This window comes from Phocoena phocoena, chromosome 2 (genome assembly GCF_963924675.1).
Source record: "Phocoena phocoena chromosome 2, mPhoPho1.1, whole genome shotgun sequence".
Classification (NCBI taxonomy): Eukaryota; Metazoa; Chordata; class Mammalia; order Artiodactyla; family Phocoenidae; genus Phocoena; species Phocoena phocoena.
Window position 1 is genome coordinate 12,750,199 of NC_089220.1, and position 13,748 is coordinate 12,763,946.

At 38.5% G+C, this 13,748-nt stretch overlaps 1 protein-coding gene across 6 annotated transcripts in view; it reads left to right on the forward strand.

Annotated features, from left to right (window-relative positions):
• The window catches only part of RPS6KA5 (ribosomal protein S6 kinase A5), a 180,422-nt gene that overhangs the window by 65,171 nt on the left and 101,503 nt on the right, over positions 1-13,748 (forward strand). For 5 of the 6 annotated variants that reach the window (XM_065872001.1, XM_065872002.1, XM_065872005.1 and 2 more), the window contains exon 3: positions 12,279-12,497. The exons of the other annotated variant lie outside the window; for it this stretch is intronic. In XM_065872001.1, coding sequence (XP_065728073.1) covers positions 12,279-12,497 — 219 coding nt within the window. The remainder of the gene's footprint in view (positions 1-12,278; positions 12,498-13,748) is intronic. 6 annotated transcript variants of the gene reach the window in all.

The window sequence follows — 13,748 nt, forward strand, 5'->3', positions numbered from 1 at the left end:
CTATCTCACAATGTTGTGATAATATCAATGAAATAATCAATATGAATTGCCAATTGCTAAATAACCATCATTTGCGGTTATTTATTCAACAGGGAACTCCACTTTAAAGCTGCACCCTAAATTAGAAAAACAAAATTATTTAGGACTTATTAAGGATAGATTATTAGTTCTTTCTTTTTTTTTTTTTTTTTTGCGGTACGCAGGCCTCTCACTGTTGTGGCCTCTCCCGTTGCGGAGCACAGGCTCCGGATGCGCAGGCTCAGCGGCCATGGCTCACGGGCCCAGCCGCTCCGCGGCATGTGGGATCTTCCCGGACCGGGGCATGAACCCGCGTCCCCTGCATCGGCAGGCGGACTCTCAACCACTGCGCCACCAGGGAAGCCCTATTAGTTCTTTCATGTAGTCACTTTGTTAGCATATCTGGGAGAAATTTCAACTAAAGTTATATTTCTAATAATAAAAATCTAACAAATATTTCATAAGTGATGTTAGTTGAAATTTTATTAGCATTTCTAAAAAGTGGATTTGTATATTACATTCAAAATAATATGTCAAATGAAGACTGTGTTTCTTTCTTTGTTTTCTTCTCTTAACTACTCAAACATTTTAGGTTCTGAACAACCTTTTGTATGTTAGGTTAACAGTCTTATGCTAAAATATGCATAAAATGAGTAATAAAACATTTAGATTCCCTGACATTGTAAATTTTACCTATTTATATATCTGAAAGGGAAAGAAGGCCACCTTCTAAAAGAGCTAGTATAATGCATTACCAGTGTCTCAGATTAGCTTGATACATAAGTGATAGTCATTTCTTAACAAATATTTTATTGTAAAGCCTAAAATATGTCCAGCAATAGATAGGGACATGCAACTACCAAAAGATCTTCCGGGTTTCAGGCTGTTCCTTCCTAATCTGTTCTCCATACTACAACCAGAGTGATCTTTCTTAGGTATAAGTTTGATCATGTCACTTCTCTATTTAAAACCTTTCACTTCATTCCCATTGCTCTTGGGATTCATTCATTCACATGTTTTATTAAGAGGCAAGTACTGTTTGGGTGCTGAGGAAAGAGTGGTGAGCATTTAACAAAACGATATATTACGTACAAACTTGAAAATTGAATAATATGGCCTTCATTTAATGTTTATTTCTGGGTTTATGAAATCTTCAAATGAGTGCTGGCAGAGTAGAGAGATTCAAAAGGCCTTGCCTCCCATAATGTCTGTTGAGCAGCAACCATTTGTGTTTCCCTCAGTCCCTGGTGCCCTCGTAAGAAGGTTACTTTTTCTTTATCCTGTGGATTTTTATTTTTTTGTTTTTATTTTTGGCTGGGGATCGGGGGGGTGGTCATGTAATCAGCAGGAGATGCTGCAAGCTGTTCTGTGGAAACACTATCAAGTAGGAGAGATTATTATGGGGTTGTTTACCCCAGCCTAAGTGGCATCCTTGAAATGTTAACTCTGATAGGTCTTTGCTCCTTGGTCCCAGACTGTGAAAATCATCCCCAACAAGACAGCCTTTTAGAATATATACGTATGTATTTTTTTACCGCAGACTTTTCAGAAACGTATCTTATTTGTTAAATAAGACACATTTCTTTTTCTGGGTAATTTGTCACTAGATGGTGCTAGGAATTGCACTAGGCAACTTAAAGACACAGCTACTTTTTGGCCATATGATCAAAGGGAAAAAAACTGTGGTTGAGGCATATAAAGACTGTTTTAAACAGTATTATGACTTAGTCATCGTTTGTCATTTAATTCGCTTAGGTGTTTGGAAAGTATCCCTATTAAAATAGTACTTTTAAAAGCCTGTATTCATTAAATTGTCAAAATTATCATTCAAAAAGGTTTATAATTTTGCATCTGTGTGTACCCACTATACCTTCTGCTTCAGTGTTTAAGGAAATCTTAGAGGTCAAATGTTTGTGATGTTTTATACCACAATCAAAAGATGATTCTATTTGAACATGTTGGTTGACACTGTCTCCCTAGTATAAGTACAATTTGACTTATTCCTGATGCTGTTGTAGGTCACATTTGCTAGAAGCAGAGCCTGGGACAAGGATTTGGGCGCACTTGATTTATTGCAGGAATGCTCTCAGGAGAGAGTGAGGGGAGTAGCAAGGACAGAGGAAGAGCCTAAGCAGCATGTGGTCTAAGTTGCAGTTTCGGTTCAGCCTGAACCCTGGGAAGTTTTGGAGCAAGAGTGAGGAGGCAAGCCTTTTGTACTCAAATAGCTTGTTTGTTGAGATATAAACAGAATGATTATGAATGTGCTTCTTCGTCCATATTTCCTTGTTTTCCTGTATTTTCCTTTTAGTAAGGTCCTCTGGTAATCACATTCCATGGGTAGTCAATTCAAGTCTAGACCTCACAGCGGGACATGGTTTCTTTTGTGGCTTTTTCTTTTTTCCTGATGGACCAGAATCTCTGGTTTTCAAGTCATCTGGGACCAGGGATAAGAAATGCCATATGGATTACGTGGGTCATCCACGTGGAGATAGTCAGGAGTCGGCAGCGGCCACATACACACATGCAGTTATTAGCTTGACTAATGCACGTACTGTCTTAGTGCTTTCTCTGAAATTAAAAAGTGCTGATCTAGAAGATATTATACAATTAGTCTTTAATTATTCAAGCTAGTACAGTATGCATAAATGGAATCCATAGATAATCATTCCTGTAACTATTTTTTATTTTCAACCTTCTCACATATTAAGTCCTTTTTTTAGATGCTAACACCATCCGTGAGAAAAGGCACGGGTTTCATGGTCCTAATTTCAGCTGTGCAACGGTTTTTGACCATTCAAAGTAATTAAGAAAATGAGTCAAATGGCCCTGGTTAGTTTAAAAACTTAAACTGGATTACATCTAGAATCCTGGCACTTTTATTAAGTCTCTTCCAGATCCTCGGTGTTATATATCTTCTAGAGAGGATATAACTGTTTATACCTAAAACAAATGGCCTACCTCAGTCTCTTTCATAAAAATTACCGCCTATGATTTCATGTGTTTTTACTGTGTCTCTTGTTTGCCTTTAGCATCTGTGTATTTAATCAAGCATGTTTTGGGTTCACAGCTTTTCCTTGTATGTTAGAAGAATAGTCTGTTTTAATCAGTCTACCTTTCTTAATCTTAGACATTTTGTTTTTATGATGTTACAAATCTTGGCAACAGGGGCTAACTTTAAAAATGGTTGTATTAAAAAAAAAATGGTTGTATTAAATGGCTCAAATTCTGTTTTTATTTTACTTTATTTATTTATTAAAATTTTTTTAACATCTTTATTGGAGTATAATTGCTTTACAATGTTGTGTTAGTTGCTGCTGTGTAGCAAAGTGAATCAGCTATATGTATACATATATCTCCATATCTCCTCCCTCTTGCATCTCCCTCCCACCCTCCCTATCCCACCCCTCTAGGTGGACACAAAGCACCGAGCTGATCTCCCTGTGCTCTGTGGCTGCTTCCCACTAGCTATCTATTTTACATTTGGTATTGTATATATGTCCATGACACTCTCTCACTTTTTATTTTAAAATTATGTTGAAATACTTAGTTTTATAGTTATGTGGGTTTTTTTTAAGTATTTGGAATTTAGTGTGTAATTAAGATATCTATTCTATAAAAGAATTTAGGAATCAGTGCTTCTGTTTGATAAATATGTAAAATCAAGTTCATTTTACTTTCAACGTTTAAAATCTGCCAACTTTCAAAAAGAGATTTAAGGGCGTTTCCAAAGATAGAAAAAAAAAATAAGGAATCAAAAAAGAGAAAACAAAAACAGATGAAAACAGAGCAAAAGCAAAGGTAATAGGAAAGTGAAATAGATGTTACAGACATCTGGGCTGACATAGTCACTGCAATTGAGTCCTGAATTTAACCCTGAGTTTACTAGGAGATAGGTATAAAGGGAAAGTTCTTTGGCCTACATGATTTGTATATTTTTTTTTAAAAGGAAAGGCATATAAATTCATCTAGAGCAGTAGCTTCAAACTTTTTTGGCTATTACCCATAGGACAAAATAGGTACATTTTTGTATTGCTTTTCAGTATGTGTATTTATGTATGTGTATAGACGTGCAGTCTCATACACACACTTTTTTTCCACTAACATTTCTGTAGTGTTTGTTATCTGCCAGGCCCTCCTCTGGATCCTTATATTAATTTATTTAATCCCCAAACTGTATGATGTTAAGAACTATTACTGTCCCTAATGAGGAAATTGAGACACAGTTGTATTTACTGTTTTGCCCAGGGTTACAGTACAGTTACTAAATAGCATATCTAGGGTTCAAAGTCAGGCACCAGAGTCTGTGTTCTTAGCCATTGTTCTGTACTGCCCTCTTTTTTTCCTCTCTCATGTGCTTAGACTTGTTTACATTCACATATACCTACGCATGTGTGTGTGTATAAAGGGGAGACAGAAGTTTCATGAAACACGTTTAGTATATTCAGTTCTTTTTTAGTATTTTAGTTTCAAAATGCTGGTTGGACCCACTAAATTGATATTATCATCCACTAATGGGTCACAGCCCACGGTTTGAAAAAAAAACTGATCTAGAGAGACTTTTAACAAGTGCTGAAGTTATCGAATGGCTCCTTCATTGTGGTCAGTAAATAAGATCATGAGACTAGCATCTTTGATAAAGGATATGAAGATATTATTGAATAAAAACATAATTTTATTGTATATAGTCTCTTTAAAAAGTGGCACACAGAAGGTTAAACCTCAATTCACTAAAGTGTGTGTCTGAGTAGAACTTATCTACTACTTTGGTCCAAATGAGGTGATTTCTGTCCATCTATCTTAACACAGGGTAGATTTTAGAGGATTACTGGGATGGACAGTAATGTTTCTCTTCAGCTCTGAGGTCTAATTTATCAGATATTTCAGATGAGTCTTTACAAGTACCAAATTATGGTCCGTCAGGTTTCACCATTGAACCCCTTGAGTGTTTGCTTTTTGTGTACTGTTTGTGCTGTGGTAATACTGAAATGAAGCTGCTCTTCTGAGAACCCTTTCGGTGATGGTGGTTTTCCTGGGGCTTGACATATACTGCCCTAGCATTACTTACCATGTACGTTTGGCTGGCCTATTAACAAGGGTACCAATTTCCAAGGGCAGGACAAGTGAAATGTGGAGTTCCAAGAGAGTATTTCTTGTTTGGTTCCATTTCTGACCCTGCTGACTTGGGGTGAATGAAGTTCTACAGGGAAAGATGGAGGGGAAGGCAGGTGGATTGATTGTCAGTGTTCATGTCACATGTGGAAAGGTAAAAATCTTTCCTCGAGTTAAATTATCTATGAGAGAGGGATGTGGCCAGGCACTGTAATCAGTTCTTAGGTAGTTGTGGCAGGTTACAAAGCAGTGGCCAGGTACAGATGTCACCATGTTAAGATATTTTCCTTTTCTACAGTGGTGGCAGCTAAGTTTCTTGAGCTCACTTTCACCAGAGAGTGTTGTCAGGAATCATATTTAATACCCAAATTAAAGGTGATTACTTCATGAAAGCCCATTGTTCCTTCTCCAAAGGGAAAGAGTGGGTGAGCTATATAGGTCTGTACTGCAGATTTGCACTGTTTCTTTTCCTAAAGACCCACCTTCAACTTTAGATCAGAATTGTCAACTGAGAAGAGGGTATTTGGCTATGCTACAGAGCTCTTTCTTTGTTTGCTATCTTGTTTTTTTATGCATTCAACATTATTTGAGTTTCTACAGTGTGCCAGCTCTAGAACTTGCTAATGATACAAAGTGAGTAAAACTGGACATAGTCCCTGGTTTTGTGGAATTTACAGTCCTGTGGAAGCTACACAATGAGGCAGTCACACAAATAAATGAAAACTCATGTTTCTGACAATTTCTATGACAGGGTGTTATGAGAGTATAAAATTAGAGGAACTGTGCTAGTCTGAGAAGTCAGGAAAGGCTGTATGTCTGAAGGAGTGAGAAAATGAGATGGTGAGAAGGTGGAGAGAGGTAGGTAGAAGCCAGATAATTTAGGTTATATTAAGGATTTTCTTTATCTTAAGAGTAATGGGAAATCAAGTATTTTGAGCGAGAAGGGTTATATTTTTATCAACAATTTAGATGACAACACAAAAGGTATGTTTACCAGATTGAGGATGAAAGCAAGCTGAGAGGCAGAGCTAGTATGGTTGGTGGTCAAGTCACTCTTTAACAAGATTCTGATTTAACAAGTCAGACAGAGAAAGGGAAATATCGTATGATATTGCTTATATGCGGAATCTAAAAAGAAATGATACAGATGAACTTATTTACAAACCAGAAATAGACTCACAGACTTAGAAAACGGACTTATGGTTACCCGGGGAAGGGCTGGGGGAAGGGGGAGTTAGGGGGTTTGGGATTAAAATGGATAACCAACGAGGACCTACTGTATAGCACAGAGAACTCTGCTCAATATTATGTAACAACCTAAATGGGAAAAGAATTTGAAAAAGAATAGACACATGTATATGTATAACTGAATGACTTTGCTATACACCTGAAACTATTGTTAATCAACTCTACTCCAATATAAAAGAAAAAGTTAAAGAAAAAAGATTCCCTGATTCTGGAAGGGTGAGAAAGGGATGAATTCCAGCACCATTGAATATGATCCTTTAGTTAGTGGAGTCTCTCTCATGACATGACTGGTACTTGTGGCTAACCAGAAAAAGTTGGTTAAAGTGGAAGATCATTTTAAAAGGATGTATAAATATGTACTTTGGACATACTACTTTTCACTTAAAAATATATAAATATATATTCACTTTGCGTGTAGGCACAAGACTCTTTGAGAGTAAGTTCTTAAACAATGGTTTGTTTTGCATAAACGGCACTTGTAATGTATCATCTAAAATTAAGTTTCCAATGCCTTAAAGTGGAGTGAGAACCAGATACATTTGAAGTGATCTGGATACAGAATCCTTTTAGATTTTCACAATTTTTTCCCCTAGCCTTTTATAGTTGTTTCACCCACACCTAATTTTTCAGCAGTTCTTTTTTCTTAAGTGTCTTGCCTTTATGTAGTTCTTTCAAAGCTTTTAACCTCATTTTTCTCTTTTCTTTCACATTTACATTTCAGTGGCTTATGTAATATATAGCTAAATTATATAAGAATAACGTATACAACAGGCACACACAAGTAAGGCAACGAGTATCAGTGACTGGTGTGAAGCAGACAGCTGAGCGGCGTGGGGCCAGCAGTCAGTGCGCGTGTGAACTGGTTATAGGCATCGGTGTGCAGTGCAGTGTTTTACAACCGGAAGGGGAGTACCAGTTAGTGTTGGGAGTTGTCTAAGTGGAAGTCGCAAGAGAGTTTCTGCCATACTTTTTTTAAAGCAGTAGTTTGAGTACAGTAGTTTATGCTACACGGTTGGATTGAACACAAAGTGTGGCATGGCTGGTTAAGCAGAGTGTACAATGTATAGAGTTTTAAGCAGCATTAATAAAAGTTTGAGTGACAGAAAACAGTGATCTCACAGTGGTGGACCATTTGGATCCCAATGGGAGGAGCGTGTCCTGGATAAGCGCTCTACTGAAGGAATTAATCCAGAGGCCTTCTAGCTCTTAACCCTTTTCTCCAGAATAATGCATGTAAACATAGACAGATTTTCCTTGCTTTTAATTATATGGCACTGTAAATTGATTGCTTTTATAGACAGGCTGTAAAAATACTTTTTTTAAAAAATTGATCTCATCATTTTCATGCCAAGATAAAGGCTACTTCCTAAAAATTTTTTAATGAATTTAGACTTTACAAATAAAGTGAAAAAAATCAGTTTAATTATGCTCAAAATAAGTTTAAGCAAGAAGGCTGCTTTTTGTTTAGCTTGAAAAAGTAGTTGATATCGTGCAGTGGCTTATGATGTGACAGCATGAATGTTATCTTGTTTTAAAACCATCAGCCCGTTTTAATTTTTCTGTTATGACAACATGTGCTTAAAAACCTGATTCATAATGATCATTGTGGCCAATGGAATAAGAGTCACAGCTGTGGAAAAGCAAACTGAGACCTAGTCCAAGGGAACTAGACATTTCCCCTTGACACTGTGTTTAGTTCATTTTACACGATTTCCTTTATCATCAAACCATTGAGACCACTGGCAACATTGTGCTGTGTCAGGTAGACTAGGATTCTAAATCCACATTTCAGTTTAAACAGAAATGACCTTTGTAAGGTATCTGTAGTTTGCCCCCCAACCTATGGAATTCTTCCTCCAGCTTTGGAAAAGCTTACATGGTTGTCTGGATCCAGTCTTCTCTTTGAAACGGCTGCTATAACCTGCAGCTGTAAGAGCACACAGGTTATCGGTAACATCCAGAACAGTGTCTGTTGGGCCCTGAATTGAAAGATTTACCTCATTCATATGGTCGTAGGTGTCTGTCAAGTTAAGTCAGGAATTAATCCTTCTTGTCATTTATTTTTAGAGTTTACTTTCCCTCAATCTGTTAAGTAGAACTTCTACCTCAAGTCCCATCAAGCGCTGCTAGCCTTGTCCTCTGGGAAACCAGTGAACTCCACGCCCTCTTCTGCTCACATTTCTTGACAGAGCATCTTGGAAAGGCCCTGGCTCTGGAGAAATTGATAAGATCAGAGCAGTACACACAGCTTCTGTGAAGATTGCTGGGAGTGCGTCTGAAGTCATTGCATGTTGATGCTGAAATTAGAGTTATGCTGAAGCCTGAAGCTTAGTCTCTTTACCTAAGCAGCAAATCCCAGCTGTGTTGCTAAACGTCCATTTTAGGGGCTCCATCTGAGCAGGAAGTACTACTGTTTACCTTTTTCGGCCAAAAGAGTTTCCACCATTGGTAGCTTTTGCAGTTTGCAAAAGATGCTTTCAAAATAGGAATTCTTTAACAACACCAGCACACAGTGAACGAAAGCCAGGAGTTGGCTTCACAACAAGGTAGTCATTCATCTCATTACAGACGAAAAGGAAATAATATTGCCACCAAGTTCAGTTGCAGTGGCCCCTCTTAAGATATTGGAAAACATGTAGGCGGTTCTGGACTGGATGGCACTCCTCAACAGAAGGACTCCTTCACTTTCTCCCTCTGTACTAATCTGAAAACCAGCTCAATCAGAGAAGGTGGCTTCTTCAGGGTCTCTCCAGCAGTGAATGTGTCTTCTTCCCCTTTTGCAATGTGATAAGCAGCCTTATGGGTGCTTCAAAAAACGCTGTTTGGAGGCAAACTCTGTTTCATTAAGCAGCCTACTTGTAAGTAAGATCCTGTTTGTCTGAAATATCTGTTGCTTGGAACATTGTGAGGCACTTCTTGAAGTTTATTGTCGTAAGCATCTATTGGCAGGTACCATGTGATAGAAGTACCATAGCTTTAATTAATCATGGAAATTCTAAAAGTAAAATCAAAAGATTTGTGAGCTTCATCATACTTTTTCCCCCGACATTTTACTGATAGATAAAAGTAATGGTAAAGGCAGGATATGTAGTCTTTAGCTCATATTATTGGAAAACTTCTGGATATCATCACATGGCAGGAGGATGACTGTTTATTATTTGACCGTACAGTGTATAACGTGGCATTAAGGATGATTTTATATTATTTGCCCACATACATTAGTGTCCTTTGCTACCTTACATTTATTTGGAGTGATATATGACGTTTTTAAGGTAATAGGAAAGAAATCAAAGAAAAAGTATTTACAAACTCATGGAACACATATAGGGCACCTCCTAGTGGTACAAAGTCTTAAAGTCATTTACTTTTAGATGGTTTAGGGAATAATAACATTTTGCTTGGATGAGATGGCATAATAGTATTTTTAAATATTTTACAAATTCTCTTAGAAAAGAAGAGTAATATTATTTTTTGTAAGTCCAGAAGGTATAGAAGGGATAACAGATGAATACTGTAGAAAGGCCTGTTCCCACTCAAGGTAAGGCGTATTTTTTGAGTATTTAGATCACCCCATCAATAAAATGAGCGACTTTATGAAACCTCCTCTACTTGGAAGTAGTAGTACTGTGTCTATTCCACCATTAGAACACCTAACCTGTATTGTGACTTCTTTTTAATGTCTGGTTCCTAATTTCTTTGCCTGTGAGGTCATTCACTTTAGGAAGGCAGCTAGCTGGAGTACTACTCAGAGTGTAGGCTCAGGAGTCAGGCCACATGGGCAAGTATGGCCTTGGACAAGGGACCCAGTTCCTTTACGCTCCAGTTTCTTCATCTGTAAAGTGGAGGTCATCCTCACCTCCTTGTAGGGATGTGAGAAGAATCAAATGAAGTAATCCAACTCTAAAGTGCCTGACAGGTACTCAGCTGTTAGATGCTAACACCCTGCGGTCCATCTGCCACGTTGGTCAGCACCTGGACTGAAAGACACATGTGAGCACTGGGAAGAAGCTCATAGCCATCTTTCCGTGACGTTGTAGAAAGATTTTCTTTGTTGGACAAGATAGATGGATAACATAATTTCTAAGGACCACAGCACTCTGGAGATAGGAATCTCAGAACAGGAATCTAGAGCAGGTGCCGTGTGTGTAGGGAACACAAAAGCCCCATACTTACAGAGGACTTGACTTTCTTCTGGGTTTTTACAGTGCCTTACTCCATGGAAGGTATAGTACTCTGCTTTAGAATATTCTCTAGCTTCACTTCACTGCTTTTGAATAGATTAACTTTTTCATTTGTATACTTTAGGTTAATTTGTTAGGTTCTAAAAGCTGTCATTTTCTTTTTTGGTTCACTTCTGCCTTACTAAACTCTCAATCTATAATTGTTTTATTTACAGCGAGATAAGACACAAACCTTTTATGAACTTTTTACTGTATCCCAGAATGTGTTCAGCATGTTTACGGTGTTGGTTTTATTAAAATCCAGAACATCCGATTTCTAGTACCGAAGAAGAATCTCTCTTATTTAAAGAAAAAGTTCATTAATGGTTAAGCGTGTGGTCCCTGGAATCACACTGCTTTCATCTGAATCAGCTCTGCCACTTTTTACCCAAGTCTTCTGGCCGCTTCCTTAAGTATTCTGAATCTGCTTCCTCATCTGCAGAATGGAATTACTGAAAGTACCAACTTCACTGGCTGTTCTGAGGAGTGAGTGAATCACTGTGTGGAGTATATTTAGCACGGAGACTGCATCGCCACGTCCTTGAGGAATGTCGTTTCTCTCCCTCCTCAGGAGCACCACCGCCGTTCTTTGTCTGTTGTACATCTTGGGTCGGCACTCATTTACTTCCTGAAGTACTAAACCAAATAACAGCCAAGATACAAGAGCCCTTCCCTTAAAGCTCTCTTGGTCTAGTAGCTGGATTAGAATAGGATTTTGTGCTAAATACTGTCGAGGTGTGGGCAGGGTCTACGGAAGCACCAGTCTGGGTCAGAACTCAGACCAACTCCAGAATGGTCTGATGAGTGCACTTAACTTCCAAAGTGGGACTGGGCTCAACCATCCCAGGAGGTGTTTGCATTTTGAGAAGAGAAGAGCCTTTATACCTCGTAGGGATGAATTGGGGGCCTACCCCTTCCCTCTCAGGGTTTTTGCCTGCCTTCCCCTTCCTCCTTCGTCCCAACTCTTTGTGCCCTCTTCCCACTTCCCTAGGGAAATAAACGTGGATACCTGCTCTGGGCACAGTACCCATGTGGCCCCAATGCCTCACCTAGGGTAGTGGCACTCCACACAGGATTTGCCCAACTGAGCCCTCACTTAGGGAGAATGTGGCGAGGTTGACCCACTAACCTGTGAATTACTGCCCAGAGATGTAAAGGGGCTTCTGTTGGTACTGCTTGCAGTTTAGGGTCTTTTGATGTCTTTCACATCTGAAGATCTCTTTTGTTTATATAATGTCAGCTTATGTTGCTTTAGACTTTTTAAATAAGTATAGAGGAGTACTTGAGGTACTTAATTTATATGTGTGTATGAGATTTTTTGTTTTTTGAGATTCTTAAGAACTATTTTCATTTGTTTACAACAGCAGCAAAACCTAGTGGTTAATTGACCATAATAAGAGCTAGTTTCCTACAGCTAAAAATACTGAGGAGAGAATAACAGTAAAAGAGTGAAAGCATAACTTTGTCATCAGTGATTAGATATGTAAACATTGAGGCCTAGACCTAGAAATATGTCTGACATAAAACTGAAGAAATATATCAAAGAACTATTGGAAACAGCACTAAGGATACGTTTTCATTCAAAGAGTGTTCCTTTGTGCGTTGTAACTTTCAACTTGCACTAAATTACCACTCTGCCTGTGTAGCCTTTTAACTCTTTTTCTCTTTTCTTTTCATTTTCAGCTTATGGAAAAGTGTTTCTAGTTCGTAAAATAAGTGGTCATGATGCTGGAAAGCTGTATGCCATGAAAGTTTTGAAAAAGGCAACAATAGTTCAAAAGGCCAAAACCACCGAGCACACAAGGACAGAACGACAGGTCCTAGAGCACATCAGGCAGTCGCCGTTTTTGGTGACATTGCACTACGCTTTCCAGACAGAAACCAAACTTCATCTCATTTTAGGTAAGTGTCAGTTGTCATCAGCCTTTTGACATTTTACGAAAACTTGGGTCTTGTGCCGTAATGCACTCAAAAGGAAGCATACTTCAGACTTCGAAGAAATGAAATCTTTTGACTTTCATTCCTCTCTCAGTGGTGGCATTTCCTTGAACATCATGAATTGCTCTGGATTTGGGACCTCCCGTCCTGAAGGAATTTGTGTACTTCTCTTCCACACTCCTTTATTAATCTTAAAACACTTGAGTCATTTGGGTGGCTGCTTCCCTGGGTGGTATCTTCCATTCAGATGTGCTGAGCTGAGTGGGAAAGTGGGCCACAATTCTTAGGAACGTACAAGTTTGGGCCAACAAGGGATATTTATGGAAATCAGTAATTAGGAAAAAGAAAAAAAAGATTTCTATTCTTAGAGATGCTTTGTTTTTCTGGTGATAAACCTGCTTTTCATGGAGATACCCACTAATCAGTCAACCCTTTGCTCACTCCCGTTTCTCCCCACAGACACTTTCTGAATCCTTTCCTTTCCCAGAGTTGGACCATTGTATATGGACTTTGGAAATGTCCTCTGTGCATATTGCCAGATTTCTTTGCAGAAAAGTTGTACCATTTTCTATTCCTACATGGCAGTACTTAGAGTATTATACTCTTCCATCATAGACTATTTCTTCTGTTATAGTTTTAGTCCTGTTCTTTTGAGAATTTGCACTTATGTATTACAATTCCCTGTTATTGATCTCTTCTGTGGATTAGATGAGGTAGAATTTCACACAGTGCTCTGTAAGCATTAGCTATTTCTTGAGTGCCTTCAGTGTGCCAGCACCACACTAGGTGTTACCCACAGTATCACTGACCCCTACAACACTGCCAGAGTCCTCTCATTAGAGATGTTGAAGGTTCTGGAAGCTGCATTTCCTACAGTCACGTATCTTGTATAAGCTTGAGAATAAAGATTGGAACTCAGATCTGACTCATTTCAAAGTCTGCCCAACAGTCTCCTGTTTTCTTTGATTACTAGTGGTATTTGGCAACTTTATCGAATGCTCTCATTTTGAAAATTATACTTTTATTAGTGATGCCTAAAATTGCATTCACTTTTTGAGTCATGAAGTTACACTTCAGGCGTATCTTGCAGTGCTTACCGTCAACTAACCATCCCAAATCTTTCATACACATAGGCCACAGTCTCTCCCGTCCTGTCAGAGTCTCCACTAATGTTATCATCTGCCTGTTGTTTCAGGCCTTCATTCTGCTCCCGTG